Consider the following 17,868-nt stretch of genomic DNA (forward strand, 5'->3'; position numbering starts at 1 on the left):
TATAATCGTGCTATCAAATATTTGTTTTTAGGTGGAGAAAATTAACATTGGTATAGCAAAAGAGCCACACCTCTCTGAATCATTATACTGTATTCTCACACGATTTAAAATCCAAGTTTATTGTCAAACTTTGTGACTCATAAAAAAAGAGATCATTTATTTTATTATATTTTTTTAAAATCAGTTTTATTTGAAAAAAATTAACATTGGTAAATGTTGGTGAAAAAGCAGCCAAGAAAACAGGCATTAATTATAAAAACTGATTTCCTATAAAAACAACAACCTTGTTGAGACAAGATATACAAACAGATAACTTGCATTGCAAATATAAATCACAAACATTTTTTTATATAATTTGGGAGGCCCACAGTATAGCATATGGAAGATTTGTTCACCAACAACTCTGAAACATAGTAGTCTTTTGGCAGCTTAGAAAAAGGTGACAGCTACCAAGTTGCCTCTGGAAAGCAAGAAAGAGACAATGCATTATCTATTTTACAAAATTGGGACAAACATTTTTCTATCAGGACTGATTGGATACTGTACTCAAGACAGCAGAAATTCAGTAAGCTTGAATGAATCAAGATTTGGTGATTGGTGGTTTCTGACTTTCATTAGAGAACAGGAAGTGTTCCTCCTTTTGCAGATCAAAAGAGGCCCCTTTGCTATTAGTTACCAAACAACTGAAATTTCTCTGCAGCTGAAGAGTTAATTGCCATTGTTAATCACAAAAGCAAAAAGAGAGAACCAAGTTAATATCATGAATGTGCATTATAGCTGTGCCAAAACCAAAATATTTATTATTACAAATGTGGAGTATGTCTTACAACATGAAAACCAGGGAAACTTAAATATAACCCATGTGGGACAAGACTAACAAAGCAAACGAATATCTCACTGCCCAGGAAATAATCCGTAGCTGCAGTTCTTAAACCCTGAAATACCCACAAAGCTTTTGTTTTAGCAAATACTGTCCATATGCATCCAAACACTACAGGTAAACACTAAGTACGGTAATACAAATATACTAACTATAGAGTTAGCTGAGAGGCTCTTTTCAAAAGAAACAAAATCTTTGGATTCCCTTGAGTCCCAGCCAGGTTACAGTTTCCAGTCCATTATTTGCATTGTTCTTCCTCTTGGTTGTTGCCTCAGTCAACAAAAAGGGGCGTAGAGTCTGTATTGTCATCGAACACCCTCCAAAAAAAAAAAAAAAAAACAATTAAAAAACTCAACGGCTCTATTCCCAAAAATGTAAAATTATAAGAGATGATTAGTCCCCCCCAAAAAAGACAACCCATTTTTGCAGAGGAGAGCCTAAACCATAGTAGTCTCATTCAAGTATTTATATTTTAGTCTATGAACAATGTAGACGCCACTCCTTGAAAAGATTCTCTACCAAATTAGACTTTTCATGAAGTCAGGTTTATTGAATGGCCAGTGATACTGGTTAGGGACGGGTCCATTCACATTGCACTCAAAGAAGGAGAACATTGGGAACCAGATGCGCGCCCTACGGCTCTGTTGGTAGGCACGGGTGTTGGCCAAGGTGTGGTAGTAGAGGAAGAGTCTTGTAGTGATGTAGAAGGCAATGAAAACATCAATGGAATAGTGTTCATGGGCCGCCAAAATAAAGAAAATCCCAAAGAGATTTAACACCCAGGAAATCGTGTGAACCAGGTTCCAGGTTCTTGGAGTGTCTGCAATTTAAAATGAATAATTGAATGACAGGGCTGAGGACATTTCATGTTCAAGCTGTTGTTGACAAGACTAAAACCAACACTGTAAAAAGGCAAACATAATTTGCCCGATGGCTATTTGGTCTCTGCTACCAAATTGTAAAACACATCAATATGTTGCGAGGTCAAACAACTGTTAAACAGTGAATGAAAAAGTAGTTAATTCATGACTTGGTATGGACCAATTAAGTTTCAAACTATAGTCAAAATGCTTTTTTGATTATACTATAAGTCTATTCAGAGTAACTACAATAAGGCTGAACACAGAACTTTTAAACATATTAGAGCAGCGAAAGCATTACACTCACATTCAGTTACAAAAAAGTTGAGCATTGTGATGACAACAGTGTGTCCACTAAACATGTAGTCTCCACAAGTTTGGACTCCGGTGAGAGTCATCCCAAATCCACTCCAGATTGCAAGAGCCCGCTCGATCTTTCCCCAGTTATCACTGTAGGTCTGGGAATTAAAAAGAGCCCAACAACAAGGTTCAAAATCCAGGCACAAATAAACAATCACAATCTGGTTTGTTTGTTTGTGTGTGTGTGAGTGTGTGTGTGTAATTCCCACTTTGCTGGCACACTTTAGGTGCTGGCCGGGAACAGAGAGAGAGGTGACAAACATAGTGCAGCAACGGAGCAAAAATACAGTTCCCATCAAAGAGCACAGGCGCCTCAAGAGAATTGACCTAAAATGATGACAAAATATGTGTTGGTCATGAACATTTATTAAAATATATATATATTTCATCTTAGTGTTGCTGGATCTGTGGGTTACCTGTGTTTATGAAGTAGCAGGATCAACAGAAACATGTAACATAGGATTAGGCCACAGGCTTCAGCCATTGCAAAAGCCCAAGGGATTCTAGGAACGCTGTCCAAAATATAATAACATCAGTCTGAACATGTAGATTAGATATAAAATGTGAACGTGAACTTTGGAGTTTGCTTAACATGCACGTGAATCCCTAAGCACTGATTGCCTTTTATCAGTTAAAACTCTCCTTTGCAACGAAAACAGATGACATACCTGTCCAAGAAAATGTCTGGGAGGGGTGGATACGTCCTCACATCAGGGACACGCTCATGTACAATGACCATCACAAATGATGTGAATCCACAGACAAAAAAGACATATATAACACTGATGATTGTCTTCCAGACCTCCGGGTCCAGCCTGCCAGCCACGTGCTGCCTAAACCTCCCGTTGGAGTGTGCATGGCATAGGGTTCCACCAGAACCATATCCAGATCTATCACTTTGTCTTAATCGCAGCTCAGTCCTGTTACCCAAGAGATCTCCTTCGATATACCTCCGGTCAGTTCCAACACAGGTCCAGTTTGAGCCTGAGGCATTCAGCAAAACACCCGTAGTAAGGCTCTCCGTAGGCCCAATATCCAGCTCTTCCACATGAATCTGGTTCTGTTTCTGGAGCCTACGCATGGCTATGGCCAGTCGCTTGATGTCTCCAAGCACTGTGAGACCCAGTGGTGGCCCACGCAGGTCGGCCTCAGTCAGAGCCAGCAGACTGGGTCCGTCCAGGCGGTGCTGAGTGCACAGCAGCTCCACATACTGCCCAAAACCTTCTTTCTGAAGCCACTGAGCCACTCGAGTGCAGCTCCAAATGCTTACACTGTCCTCTGAGGTCTCCATGTTGCTGCAGTAACTCAAATATTGTGTAGTCTGTGACAGCAGCTGAGACAGAAATGTTACGCTATTAGTCATTTCATAAAAGGGTTGTGTAATACTGGAAAAAAAAAACCTGATATAAAGGTCATCATGTTTGATGATGAATGAACATACATCAAAGTAACTGATATGTATGGAAAATAAATCACATTTTTGTTTTTGTATTAAATTTTGTCATTTCTATGGACCCCCCCCCAAAAAAAATAGCTTATACATTCCTTAAGATTCTGTTCTATTTTCCATGATTTTTTGAATACATTTTTTTACATGACCGTTAAATAATTCTTTGACTTGCAATCAAACATCCACAAAATATATAAATCAATATATATTTGAGCATTAGTTCTTTGCTGATCTGCTAAGGGGCATCACATAACAGCTTACTTGGTGTTGTTACATCCTCCTTGTTCAGGTCACTGACTGTCAATTCAGCTCTGGTTTACATCCACCCATTCCCTGAGCCATATAAAGTAGGTCTACAGTGATCTGTGAAAACAAAACAAAAAAGGATGTATCCTAGACGCCACCTTCTTTGAGTTTGTTCCCATCACACAGAACTAAAATGGCTTTCGGAATTCCTCTCCCATGGACGGATTGCAAAAAGTAATGAAACAAATTGTTGGTGTCTCATTTTCATCTCTTGTTACTCTTTGACCTGCTGATAAGCTTTCCTTGTCCCTCCTTACTGCTCAAAGGTCTGTAAATCGTGGATAACATGACTTGACTACTCAGATCTCATACAGTTAGGCCCAGAAATATTTGGGAGAGTGACACAAGTTTTGTTATTTTAGCTGTTTACAAAAATACGTTCAGGATACAATTATATAATCAATATGGGCTTAAAGTGCAGACTCTGAGCTGTAATTTGAGAGTATCCATATCATAATTGGAGCAAGTGTTTAGGAGTTACACCTCTTTAATATATAGCCACCTCTTTTTCAAGGGACCAATAGCAATTGGACAATTGACTCAGAAGGCTGCATCATGGAGTCCATCAATCAAGCAGTTAAAAGGTCTGGAGTTGATTCCAAGCGTGGCATTTGCATTTTGATGCTGTTTCTGTAAACACACAACATGCAGTCAAATGAGCTCTCAATGGAGGTGAAACAAGCCATCCTGAGGCTGAAAAAAAGAAGAAATCCATCAGAGAGATAGCAGAAATGGAGTGTCCAAGTGGCCAAATCAACAGTTTGGTACAAAAGTTTGGAAAAAAAAAGAAAAAAAAAGAGTGCACTGGAGACCTTGGGAACTCAAAAAGGCCTGTACGTCCAAGGAAGACAACAGTGGTAGATGATCGCAGAATCCTTTCCATGGTGAAGAAAAACACATTCATAACAGCCACTCAAGTGAAGAACACTCTCCAGGAAGTAGGTGTATCAGTATCTAAGTCTACCATAATGAGAAGACTTCATGAGAGTAAATACAAAAGATTCTCCACGAGGTGCAAATCATTAATCAGCCTAAAAAATGGAAAGGCCTTAATTGACTTTGCCAAAAAACACCTGAAGAAGCCAGCCCAGTTCTGGAACAGCATTCTTTGGACAGATGAGACTAAGATCAACCTGTACCAGAATGATAGGAAGAAGAAAGTTTGGTTAAGAATGGGAAGAGCTCATGATCCAAAGCACACCACATCTTCTGTAAAACATGGTGGAGGCAGTGTGATGGTATGGACATGCATTGCTTCCAATGGCACTGGATCACTTGTGTTTATTGATGATCTGATAATAAACAGAAGCAGCCGGATGAATTCTGAAGTGTATAGGGATATACTTTCAGCTCAGATTCAACCAAATGCAGCAAAGTTGATTGAACGGTGCTTCATAGTACAGATGGACAATGATCCAAAACATAGTGCAAAAGCAACCCAGCAGTTTTTTTGAAGCCAAGATGTGGAATATTCTGCAATGGCTGAGTCAATCACCAGATCTCAACCCAATCGAGCTCACATTTCACTTGGTCAAAACAAAACTTAAGGCAGAAAGACCCACAAACAAGCAACAACTGAAGACAGCTGCAGTAAAGGCCTGGCAAAGCATCACAAAGGAAGAAACCCCCCCTTCCCCGAAGTTCCAGACTTCAGGGAAGGAATCTCAACAAAATATTGAAAAGTAACATTTTATTTAGGGTTATGTTATTTGTCCACTTACTTTTAAGCCCCTGAAATGAGTGTTTATTTGAAAATAGCTACAATTCCTCCATGTTTGATCATTTTTTTGCTCAACCCCCTAAATTAAACCTTAAATTCCGCACTTCAATTCTGATTTAGTTGTATCATTTCAAATCCAATGTGGTGGCGTGCAGAGCCCAAAACATGAAGATTGTGTCACTGTGCAAATATTTCTGGGCCTAATTGTATGCTGCAGTGGTACCAAGCAGGATTTGGTGGTAACTTTCTGGATAATTATCTTTAAAGAACACCCCTAAGACAATGAATGAATATTTACATAGATATTACTTTCAAAGATGACATAATCATTGCTAATATAACAAAGTTGTAAGACATGTCTTAAAGAATTACAAAAAAATTTCTAAATACTTTCTTACAGCAAAGATCCAAAACTATTTCGTCACTAGTCAAATAGGGATTATAATTGTTGTCTTGTCTACCAGTGATTTAATCTATCATTAAAGTAGCTGTTAGCATGTGAGAGGCATCTGAATCTTGTCACTATAATTCTCAAAATGCAATGCTTGCAAGTTGATCTATGTTTAATCTGTCCAACAGCTCAAAACACCCAAACATTTAGTTTCCCAAACCTTGGGTCAAGGGCCGGTGCCAACTTGTCAGGTGATACATGACAGTGTCTCATGGGTATGTTAGTTGTCCAGGTTTGGTGTCAAATGCTTTGCATTACAGTTAAATAAATGACTTTATAGAACTTTCTCAAACATTTTTGGTTAAAGAAAAATTTTTCAGTGGCAATGCGTTGTATTCAAAGAAAAATCCAGCCTTGCTTCAAGGTTTGTTGTGATCCTCACAGCCCCACTGAAGCTTGAATTGCCATATTTTGAACAAATTTCCCTTCGATACAATACATCGAATAGTGGACAACAACTTCCCCAAATTGTGAAATCACTTCTTTCAGCCCATATTTACCAGACAACACAAGAAAGAGCCTCCCTGGGCTGGGATTTGACTCTGGTATTGCTAAATTGCCTAGTCAGCCAGTCCTGTTGTGGACACATCGACACACACTACGAGAGAGATACACAGATATGTGTGTGTGTGTGTGTGTGTGTGTGTGTGTGTGTGTTTGTGTGTGTGTGTGTGTGTGTGTGTGTGTGTGTTAACAAAAGGTCCTCAGTCACTCTTCCCCAGGGAAACAATATGACGCCACATTTCCACATGACATCATGAGAAAATTAGTTTTATTTTTTATTTTCTAACGGAGAGGATACACGACTTTCTCAACACTGGCACAGCAGGAGCCACTTACAAGTCGAGTCATATTAAACTTTAGTAAAACAAATCTTGGAAAATGAGTGGCTTACCAAAGATCCACCGTGACCGAGCTGTCAGAGGGAGGAAGCGAGCTGTCTTGTCACATCGGGGCGAGATCTCTTAGCCAACATGCTTTTCACAACCAGGCAACAGCAAGCAGGAAGAAATACCGACAAGCAAGAGTAGTCAAGAGGAGCCGGGGGCGGGGGATGGATCGCCCCGCAGGCCGCTTAATCTGTGCTGAATAAACTACACTGACATCTGCTGGACAAATATGTGTACTGCATTCACTGCACTGACGTCCCTTTACGACGTAAATCTATCTATCATACGTAATGACGTAAAGTTTACGCACCCGTTGACGCATCATTATGACATAAATGTTACGTCATTGCGTATGGATTGATAGATTGACTCATTGATGGTGCAGAGGAGAGAGATGTTGACTGTTTTTTTTTTTTTTTTTGGCTTTTGTAGTCAGTGAGAGTATCTGGGGACACGTTTTCCAAGAGGTGAAGGGTAATTTACAAACTTCACCAGCTGTCTGTATTTTACAGAATAAAAAAAGAACTTTATTTGTCCCCGAGGTGTAATTGGGGGTAAAAAAATGATCATTAATGCCCTTGGTGTTTTTCTGTGAATGCAAGGATAGAGGCAGTCTGGTTCTCGCGCATGTGGTTCACATTGGCCTGGAGTTCGACGCACGTCAGCTATTGTGACCGAGGGGAGCACTCGGTATTTACCTCTTTCCCGTCTGAGTTGGGCTCTGATGCAGTCGCGGCCTGCGAGAAGTGAGAGTGCTTCAGAAACTGCTTTCCGAGTCACCGCAGACCCCAAGGCACAGGAGTCCGACTTCGGTTATTGGAGAACAAAATGCAGAGCAAATTATCACCTTGAACTTTGCAATGAGTCATTTGTCAGATGTGAAATGTGATACAGAGCAGCAAAATGTCAGAGGCATAGACCTGAAAGAGGATGATTTCACATGTGCAACAGAAAATTCAGAGAAGACACAAAGCATGGGAGAATGCTCATCACTATATACAGCTCGGAGAGCTTTTATACTCAGCGTTCGCTCATGTTGGCATGGCGATGAGGTGTAGCCTAACTTCAGTGCTTGTGCTTGAATGTATGTATGTGGATTGCTATTCATGAAATGTATTCTTTGCGCTCTGCTATAAACTCTGCTGTAAGTGCAGCGATGATTTCTATAGAACCACGGTCAAATATTTTGGAGTGACCCGCCAACATTTGACCTTTCACCATTCTTCTATCCTGCTGCTGACTTCCTCAACCAGACACTAACATCAGGAGGTAACCCACATGTTGTCATGATTCCCAATCATGCACGAGATCTGATTGTGTGTTTTATCATTTGCAGGAAAGGTGCTGGTGCACTGTGTTGTCGGTGTGAGCTGCTCGGCTGCATTGGTCCTTGCCTACCTGGTGATTTATCATTACCTCAGTCTTCTTTCATCTATACGCTGTGTCCAACAGAAGCGTTAGATTTTTTCCAAAAAAAGGGCTGCCTTCATCAGCTCCTCATTCTAGGATGGAAACTTAAGAGGCAGAGTCAACTAGACCATGATAAAGTGAAAAAAAGTCAGAATAGTCCTTGTTTGTAAAGAGACATTGGCAGCTAGTGTTCTCATTCAGACTCCACAAGACTGTCGCTATTTACACCATTTACTGAATAAATACACTGATAATATCTTCGCCTGCTGTGACCTCAATGGTGAAAGAGGTCCCTTTCAACATGCACACTGCTGGCGTCAGTAACCAGAACAATCAATGCAACAGAAACATTAAATAACAGGTCAAAGGGAACACAGTTAACACAGGGAGCTAATTTTAGAGCCTAGCAGTGTTCAAACAACCACCTGCTCATGTCTCTCACAGTGTGACAAACTGGCAGAGGGGACATACAGACAGAGATAGTGTTATGGTTCTCCTGGAGAAGCAGTCTATGTCTATGAGAATGTCAGGGTGCAGCCAGATACATGACCTGGTGCTCATTAAAGAACTTGAACTCATCTTGGATTCCTGCACACTGGAGCTTACTCCAGTGGATGAGGTCTGGCCAAACCTGTACATAGGAAACATGTGAGTGCCTTGTAATTTTATCAACTTTTTTAATAACTCATTATAAAACACAATTTCACGAGTCTTGCGTGTGTGCATGTGTGTGTTTGTGTGTGTCTTTCAGAGCTGTTGCACAGAATAGAAAGACTCTATGTAAGCTTGGCATCACGCATGTCCTGAACGCAGCTCACTCCAAACAGGGCAGTATCGGTAACCAGAGTTTTTATGGCGACACCTGTATTTACTGCGGCATACCAGCAGATGATTCAGAGCAGTTTGACCTCAGTCAGTACTTTAAACCTGCAGCTGACTTCATTCATAAAGCCCTCAAGAGTGAAGATGGTAAAGTACATACTGTAGTGGATATACATCCATTCACACATTATTCTTTCTCATCTGTTGTCTTTCTTGACTTTTGTTTCCTATGCTCAGGGAAAGTACTGGTGCACTGCATCGTGGGTATGAGTCGGTCGGCCAGTCTGGTTGTTGCCTACCTGATGTTGCGGCAAAATCTCTCTCTTGCTGATGCACTAAAGCACATGATCAAAAAAAGAGCCATTTACCCAAATCGGAATTTCCTAATGCGACTCCACAAGCTTGATGCGCAGCTGGCACTCAGAAGGAGGTTCTGCCCCCTGCTCTGACAAAACTTTCCCTTCAGTTCATCAGCACGTCTCTCAACAATCTCACAAGATCCTCTCCATGGGCGATACAACATCTGCATCCATATTTTTAACATTAACCTATATATGAAATCGATGCCCTGTTGGTTTTTAGGGCATCTCAAAGACACTGTTATCTTACGATCAGCGGAAGTCATGTGCTATAGGTTGAGATACTTTTTTAGTTTGTACTATGTCAAAATATCAGTTTCAATACTATCATACTTCTCAAGCTCTGTAAATACAGCTCTATGAGATAAAGGAATGCCTATTAAATATAGCTTTCTTGCAGAAGGGAAATAGAATTAGTCCGCAAATTGTATAGTTTTGATATAGTTTAATGATGATTGGTGCACTTCATAACACATTGCTTTATGAGGGCTTTGGTGAATTTACTGTTGTCACATACTAATGTAGGTATAAAGCAATAACATTGAAAATATTTTCAATACTGTCTTACCATCTTGAGGGAAACAAGGAAAACACGGAATTCACATTTTAAGGGATATTTTTACCAAGCAATACAAGGAAGTTATGTCTGGCTCTAAAATGTACTATTACTAGAACATATACTATATTTTAAGCTATTACTAGGACATCTAGATAAATATGAGATGTACTGTCTGAATGAATGAGACATATTAAAAGTACTAAACTGAACTGGACCCTTGCATCTCTCCTTTTCATTGATTTCTTAATCAAGAATCATACAGACAGACACACGTTCATACATAAAGTACAACATAATATTCAGTTAACCAAGTGCTCCTCTATGGGGCACATACATACACTGGTGTATAATGTGCCCGATAAGATAAGAGATAGATAAGATGAGATAAGATAAGATAAATAAGATAAAATAAGACGAGATGAGATGAGATAAGATAAGTTAAGACAAACTTCATTTATGGCCACAGGGGAAATTCCTTTATCACAGAGGCTTCACAGTTATAATGTCAAAAATAATCATGAATATAAATATAAATAGAGGCAGAAATATTGCACAGTTTCTGGATATTGCACAGAAATGAGATATTGCACATTTTTGTTTGTTTTTAGGTTAAAGATAGGTTTTTATGGTTGCCATAAAACCAATTAAAGATGGTCCAGGTTCAGTCCCACCACCGAGCGAGCTTCCCTCACCGGCTTGTTGAGCCTGTTGACCTCACCAGTCCTGGCACCGCCACACTATACCAAAGAAGAGTGTGCTGGCTACCATGGACTGGTAGACGATCTTGGGGAGCCCGCTACAGACGCCAAACAACCTCAGTCTCCTTAGGAAGAACATCCTGCTCTGACCCTTCATGTAGAGTGCATGTTGTGTGACCAGTCCAATTTACTATTAATGCGGACACCAAGGTACCTGTAGGAGTCCACTATCTCCACCTCTTCACCCTGGATGGTGATTGGTACCTGTCGCCTCCGATTCTTCTGGAAGTCCACAGCCACCTCCTTGGTCTTGGAGATGTTGAGTAGGAGGTGGTTCTGTTTGCTCCACTCAACAAAACTCGCGATCAGACCTTTGTAGTACTCGTCGTCATTGTTGATGTACCGGAATTGTACCGGAAGTCAGAGTTGAAGAGGGTGAAGAGGAACGGAGACAGGACAGTACCTTAGGGCACATCTGTGCTGCATACCACCGCCTCGAAAACACAGCCATCCACACATACATACTGATTCACATACTGTGAATTAGCACAGGATCCAGGCAGTGATGTCAGGTTGAAGTTGCGTACTCAGCAGCTTGTCCTTGAGGAAGGTGGGTTGGATGCTGTTCAAGGCACTGGAGAAGTCAAAGAAGGTGACTTTCACAGTGCTTCCGATACCCTCCAGAGGGGATAGGGCTGTGAGTGAGGAAGATGATTGCATCCTCCACACCCGTGTGCTGGCTGTATGCAAACTGCAGAGGGTCCAGGGACGCAGATACCGGTCTTTCAGGTGCTGGAGTACAAGCCTCTCAAATGACTTGAAAGTGTGCAAGCAACCACATGTTAACATTCACAGGGGAGGGACACATTATTTTCCTTAAAAATGTCTTCAGGCAAGTTGAAAAAATGACTACAAAATGTTTTTTACTGTGGTTGAGAGCAGCCCGCAGGATGTTTTGATAGCAATGAGTGTATAATGAAAGGGCTACAGAGCATTGACAGCGGACACAGACATGCTTGTGCGGTGCCATTAACAGAGGTAAGTTCATAGAATTGAATATTCCAATAACCCCACAATGAGGAAATTTCAATATATATTAATATTTCTGTAGTAAATTACATCATCACATCAGCATGTGTTACACATTTCATCTGTGTTGTCTATGGCATACACACACACACACACATATATATATATATATATATATATATATATATATATATATATATATATATATATATATATATATATATATATATTTATAATGCAGCCTCAGGGCGGCACTGGCCCGTGCCTCTCCAAGCCTGCCTTGGGGGGGCACGGAGCAGTGTCTCCCTGTGCCGGTCCCAAGCCCGGATAAATGCAGAGGGTTGCGTCAGGAAGGGCATCCGGCGTAAAACTTTTGCCAAAACCAAATATGCGAGACAACCAAAACTATACCATACCGGATCGGTCGCGGACCGGGTTAACAACGACCGCCATTGGTACTGATGACCTACAGGGTACTAATGGAAATTGGGCTACTGTGGGTCGAAGAACAAGAACAAGAAGAAGAGGTGGAGTGCGTGTTCGGAAGCAGAGAGAGAGGAGGAAGGGAAAGAGTCTGGGACTGAGAGTAGGGACTTTGAATGTTGGGACTATGACAGGAAAAGGTAGAGAGCTGGTCGACATGATGCAGAGAAGGAAGGTGGATATACTGTGTGTCCAGGAGACCAGGTGGAAAGGTAGTAAGGCTAGAAGCTTAGGAGCAGGCTTTAAGTTGTACTATTATGGTACTGACAAGAAGAGAAATGGAGTAGGAGTTATCTTGAAGGAGGAGTTTGTTAGGAACGTCCTAGAGGTGAAAAGAATGTCAGATAGACTTATGAGTCTGAAACTGGAAATCGAAGGTGTGATGCTCAATGTTGTTAGTGGCTATGCCCCGCAGGTGGGATGTGAATCTGAAGAGAAGGAGAAGTTCTGGAATGAGTTAGATGAAGTGATGCAGAATATTCCCAGAAATGAGAGAGTGGTCATTGGTGCAGACTTCAATGGACATGTTGGTGAAGGCAATAGAGGGGATGAAGAAGTGATGGGCAGATTTGGTATCCAGGATAGGAATGCAGAGGGACAGATGGTGGTAGATTTTGCAAAAAGGATGGAAATGGCTGTAGTGAACACCTTTTTCCAGAAAAAACAGGAACATAGGGTAACTTATAAGAGCGGAGGTAGGAGCACGCAGGTAGACTACATCTTGTATAGACGAGGTAACCTGAAAGAGATTAGTGACTGCAAAGTAGTTGTAGGTGAGAGTGTAGCCAGACAGCATAGGATGGTGGTTTGTAGGATGACTCTGGTGACAAGGAAGATGAAGAGGACAAAGGCAGAGCAGAGGACAAAATGGTGGAAGCTGAAAAGGGAGGAGTGTTGCATGGTTTTCAGGGAGGAGTTGAGAAAGGGTCTGGGTGGTCAGGGTGAGCTTCCAGATGATTGGACAACTACAGCTAGTGTTATCAGGGAGACAGGTAAAAGAGTACTTGGTGTGTCATCTGGAAGGAAAGTAGATAAGGAGACTTGGTGGTGGAATGAGGAAGTGCAGGAGTGTATACAGAGAAAGCGGTTAGCGAAGAAGAAGTGGGATACTGAGAGGACTGAAGAGAACAGACAGGAGTTCAGGGAGGTGCGGCGAAAGGTAAAGATAGAGGTAGCAAAGGCAAAACAAAGGGCTTATGATGACTTGTATGCTCGATTGGATAGTAAGGAGGGTGAGAATGATCTATACAGGTTGGCGAAACAGAGAGATAAAGATGCAAAGGATGTACAACAGGTCCGGGTGATAAAGGACAGAGAGGGAAATGTATTGACAGATGCTAGAAGAGTGATGGGAAGATGGAAAGAGTACTTTGAAGAACTGATGAATGTGGAAAATGAAAGAGAGGCAAGGGTAGAAGAGGTGACTATTGTAGACCACAAAGTAGCAAAAATTAGTAAAAGTGAAGTGAGGAAGGCATTGAAGAGGATGAAGAGTGGAAAAGCAGTTGGTCCTGATGATATACCTGTGGAGGTGTGGAAGTGTCTAGGAGAGGCAGCGGTAGATTTTCTGACTAGATTATTCAACAGGATCTTAGAGAGTGAGAAGATGCCTGAAGAATGGAGACAAAGTGTGATGGTGCCTATTTTTAAGAATAAAGGGGATGTGCAGAATTGTGGCAACTACAGAGGGATAAAGTTGATGAGCCATACAATGAAGTTATGGGAAAGAGTAGTGGAAACTAGACTGAGAGCAGAAGTCAGCATTTGTGAACAGCAGTATGGCTTCATGCCTAGGAAGAGTACTACAGATGCAGTATTTGCGTTGAGAATGCTAATAGAAAAGTACAGAGAAGGCCAGAGGGAGTTGCACTGCGTTTTTGTAGACCTAGAAAAAGCATATGACAGGGTGCCAAGAGAGGAGCTCTGGTATTGTATGAGGAAGTCTGGAGTGGCAGAGAAGTATGTTGGACTGGTGCAGGACATGTATGCTAGCTGTGAGACACTGGTACGGTGTGCTGTAGGGGTAACAGAGAAGTTCAAGGTGGAGGTGGGACTCCATCAGGGATCAGCACTGAGCCCCTTCTTGTTTGCAATGGTGATGGATAGGCTGACAGATGAGGTTAGACAGGAATCCCCATGGACCATGATGTTTGCGGATGACATTGTGATCTGTAGTGAGAGCAGACAACAGGTAGAGGAAAATCTAGAGAGGTGGAGGTATGCTCTGGAAAGGAGAGGAATGAAAGTTAGTCGCAGCAAGACAGAATATATGTGTGTGAATGAGAGGAACTCGGGTGGAGCGGTGAGGCTACAGGGAATGGAGATCAAGAAGCTGGAGGATTTCAGGTACTTAGGGTCAACAGTCCAGAGCAACGGAGAGTGCGGAAAAGAGGTGAAGAGACGGGTCCAAGCAGGTTGGAATGGGTGGAGAAAAGTGTCAGGGGTACTATGTGATAGAAGACTATCGGCCAGAATAAAAGGAAAGGTGTACAAGACAGTGGTGAGACCAGCGATGATGTATGGACTAGAAACTGTTACAATGACCAAAAGACAGCAGGCAGAACTAGAGGTTGCAGAGATGAAGATGTTGAGGTTCTCTTTGGGAGTGACCAGGATGGATAGGATCAGGAATGAATCTATCAGAGGGACGGCACATGTTCGATGTTTTGGAGAGAAGGTCAGAGAAGCCAGACTGAGATGGTTCGGTCATGTACAGAGAAGAGATAGTGAATATATTGGTAGACGGATGCTGGAATTGGAGCTGCCAGGCAAGAGGTCTCGAGGAAGACCAAAGAGAAGATTTATGGACGTAGTGAGAGAGGATATGAAAGTAGCTGGTGTGAGAGAGGAAGATACAGAGAATAGGGTTAGATGGAGAAAGTTGACTCGCTGTGGCGACCCCTAACGGGAAAAGCCGAAAGAAGAAGAAGAAGAAGAAGAAGAATATATATATATTTATATATATATTGCAGGGATCCACGATGATCCTCCCTCTTTTTCAGAGGCCGACAGTTCTATTAAGTCTGGCCAAATCTGTTTGCAAGTAATGAGTAAGTCCATTCACAAAAATGCATAGAATCATTATGAATATCCTTTTCCTGCAATATGATGTTTACATTTCAAGGTTGTTGCTTGTGATTAGGTGACTGTCTATAATTTAAGAATCACCCACATTGTAAATGCCGCTCATGATCTCCAAACTGCCCGATGAGGACCTAGTTTCTACTTTGAGACTGTCAAACACATCTGCCAAGACATGTCAGTAGACCATTATTGGGTTGAAGTGGATGATGCAGTGTATGTTGTCCCTATTCAACTTTTCTATCCACCAGGACGATACAATAGTGCTGAGGCATGTCTTCCCGATGTTTTTTGAGGGTCCTTGGCTGCAGGAGGCAGTGGCAGCTGGCAGGCCACACAGCAACATCTTTCCCTACCCAGGCTTCCTACAACAGCTCCATAGCCTAGGCAGAATGAACTATGTGTTTACACCTATTAGAGAACATACACACATGCACATGATTTTCCATTCACACACACCTTTCTTACTATAGGGATTGCATAGCACACCGTCTCTGACAGAGCTGAGGCAGGGCCTTTTGGAAAAATAGATGAAAACATTGACATTCTTTCAGTCAAGTCTGGCTAAATCTTTGTAATGATTGAGGACATAAATGATAACCTTTTTGTGAAGGGTGTTACAGAGACCTGATCTATACAAGCTTTACTTTGAAAGGTCAGTGGCACAGGAGAAACCAACGCTTTTGTCTGTGGGTGTTATTTATATTCTGAATACGGCAGTTGGTCTGATTAGTGTGGCTAAGTAATCTTGAAGTGGTATTCTACGATGTGAAAGTTTCATATTCAAGTAAACTTCTGGTCATTTTTGTCCACTTTTTTAACAACAGAGCTCTCTCTTTTGACAGGGCACTACAGCAGAAAAGTGAACGTGTAATAAAATCATATAAAGCTGTCAATTCAAGATACTGATAATAATGAATACCAATATCTTTTTTGTTGAAATTGTAAACAGTATTTGTCTAATGTCTTCCCCTTGCGCCACTGATTTTGGTCATTGATATAATCACAGGTCAAACAAAATAAAACTTAGATATATATTGTTAAATTAGAACCTGGACATCAGTGCTTCAACGTCTATTTTTGGAGTGCATTTTCCAAAGAAGTCATATATACATAAATACATACAGTATGTAGCGCTTGTTTACTTGGACCTGTAATCACTAAACATCTACCTAGGCACGGGAGAGAGGTATGGCTTACAAAAGTAATTGAGACCTGTAAAAATGATTGAACAGAAAACACAGTCATTGACTAAATGAACATGAAAAAGAAGTCCTCAAAGCAATAACAAAAATAATGCAGTCCATAGTCCAAAAAAAAAAAATCCAACCTGTGCCCCCCCCCCCCAAAAAAAAATAAAAAAATTGTATTATCCAATGACTGAGTTGAGTCAGTGAGAGTACTCTTATTTGGTGTCTTATCTGATGTCAAAGTGATCCAATATCAGGTTCCTCTGAGGAAACCACACGGCTGATCACATCCCCTTCTTGATTGTGCTCAGTCTTAACTGGGCTGGACTCACCATCCTGGATCAGAATCCGTTGCTGATCAAAAAAACGATCGTGACTTCTCAATATGATTAAGTGGATGGAAAATAATAGGTTTTAAAGTATTCTTTATCTTTTTTCAATTCCAGAGCAAGGAGCTCATTAATCCATATTCAAAGCAGGGGCTGAAGAGGGAAAAAAAGTGCAGTAGAAGAACCTAGTTGATCACTATTCTCCAGGCAGTGTAGTGCGCCATCTATATGTAATCCCTATATTACTACATTTTAGTAGCCCTATATTAGTACCTTGAAGAACTGATGAATGGGGAAAATGAAAGAGAGGTAAGGGTAGAAGAGGTGACTATTGCAGATGACAAAGTAGCACAAAGTAGTAAAAGTGAAGTGAGGAAGGCATTGAAGAGAATGAAGAGTGGAGAAGTCTTGATGATAAACCTGGGGGAAGTGTGGAAGTGTCTAGGAGGGGCAGCAGTAGATTTTCTGACTCGATTATTCAACAGGATCTTAGAGAGTGAGAAGATGCCTGGAGAATGGAGACAAAGTGTGATGGTGCCTATTTTTAAGAATAAAGGGGTGTGCTGAATTGCGTCAATTATAGAGGTATAAAGTTGATGAGCCATACAATGAAGTTATGGGAAAGGGTTGTGGAAACTAGACAGAGCAGAAGTCAGGATTTGAAACGGCAGTATGGCTTCATGCCTAGAATGAGTACTAAAGATGCAGCATTTGCTTTAAGGATGCTTATAGAGAAGAACAGAGAAGGCCAGAGGGAGCTGCATTGTGTTTTTGTAGACCTAGAAAAAGCATATGACAGGGTGCCAAGAGAGGAGCTCTGGTATTGTATGAGGAAGTCTGGAGTGGCAGAGAAGTTTGTTAAACGGGTGCAGGACATGTATGCTAGCTGTGAGACAGTGGTATGGTGTGCTGTAGGGGTAACAGAGAAGGTGGAGATGAGCCAAAGGGAACCCGTGTTTTTAAAATTTTCAAAAAAACTGACATTAAATGT

General features: G+C 41.3%; 2 protein-coding genes across 3 annotated transcripts; one reads left to right on the forward strand and one right to left on the reverse strand.

The window, feature by feature from the left end:
• Window positions 1-155: 155 nt before the first annotated feature.
• Window positions 156-7,043, reverse strand: LOC147236436 (sphingomyelin synthase-related protein 1-like). Of its 2 annotated transcripts, XM_086168831.1 has the most exons (7): window positions 6,923-7,043; window positions 3,812-3,913; window positions 2,769-3,433; window positions 2,517-2,612; window positions 2,310-2,427; window positions 2,048-2,198; window positions 156-1,700 (listed from the first exon to the last, which is right to left on the reverse strand). In XM_086168831.1, the coding sequence occupies exons 3-7, from the start codon at window positions 3,389-3,391 to the stop codon at window positions 1,396-1,398; spliced, it is 1,293 nt and encodes a 430-aa protein (XP_086024957.1). In that variant the 5' UTR covers window positions 3,392-3,433; window positions 3,812-3,913; window positions 6,923-7,043; the 3' UTR covers window positions 156-1,395. The 2 variants fall into 2 exon arrangements, with proteins under 2 accessions (XP_086024957.1, XP_086024949.1); XM_086168823.1 differs by having other exon boundaries at window positions 2,048-2,427.
• Window positions 7,044-8,758: 1,715 nt separating this feature from the next.
• LOC147236437 (dual specificity protein phosphatase 13A-like) lies at window positions 8,759-10,289 on the forward strand. The gene is made up of 3 exons (XM_086161762.1): window positions 8,759-8,975; window positions 9,079-9,296; window positions 9,387-10,289. The coding sequence occupies exons 1-3, from the start codon at window positions 8,815-8,817 to the stop codon at window positions 9,596-9,598; spliced, it is 591 nt and encodes a 196-aa protein (XP_086017888.1). The 5' UTR covers window positions 8,759-8,814; the 3' UTR covers window positions 9,599-10,289.
• Window positions 10,290-17,868: the final 7,579 nt, after the last annotated feature.

The sequence above is a fragment of the Fistularia commersonii genome, chromosome 2, assembly GCF_037954325.1.
Source record: "Fistularia commersonii isolate RoL2024-O1a breed Wild chromosome 2, RoL_Fcom_v1.0, whole genome shotgun sequence".
Classification (NCBI taxonomy): domain Eukaryota; kingdom Metazoa; phylum Chordata; class Actinopteri; order Syngnathiformes; family Fistulariidae; genus Fistularia; species Fistularia commersonii.

Excerpts from the sequence above, each read along its gene's own strand:
- LOC147236436 (XM_086168823.1), bottom strand. The coding sequence starts at position 3,391 with ATGGAGACCTCAGAGGACAGTGTAAGCATTTGGAGCTGCACTCGAGTG. Across the intron at positions 2,428-2,516 it reads CTGCTACTTCATAAACACAG|GTCAATTCTCTTGAGGCGCC; the intron begins GTAACCCACAGA and ends TCATCATTTTAG. Across the intron at positions 1,701-2,047 it reads CAACTTTTTTGTAACTGAAT|ACACTCCAAGAACCTGGAAC; the intron begins GTGAGTGTAATG and ends TTTAAATTGCAG.
- LOC147236437 (XM_086161762.1), top strand. The coding sequence starts at position 8,815 with ATGGTTCTCCTGGAGAAGCAGTCTATGTCTATGAGAATGTCAGGGTGC. Across the intron at positions 8,976-9,078 it reads AACCTGTACATAGGAAACAT|AGCTGTTGCACAGAATAGAA; the intron begins GTGAGTGCCTTG and ends TGTGTCTTTCAG. Across the intron at positions 9,297-9,386 it reads AGCCCTCAAGAGTGAAGATG|GGAAAGTACTGGTGCACTGC; the intron begins GTAAAGTACATA and ends TCCTATGCTCAG.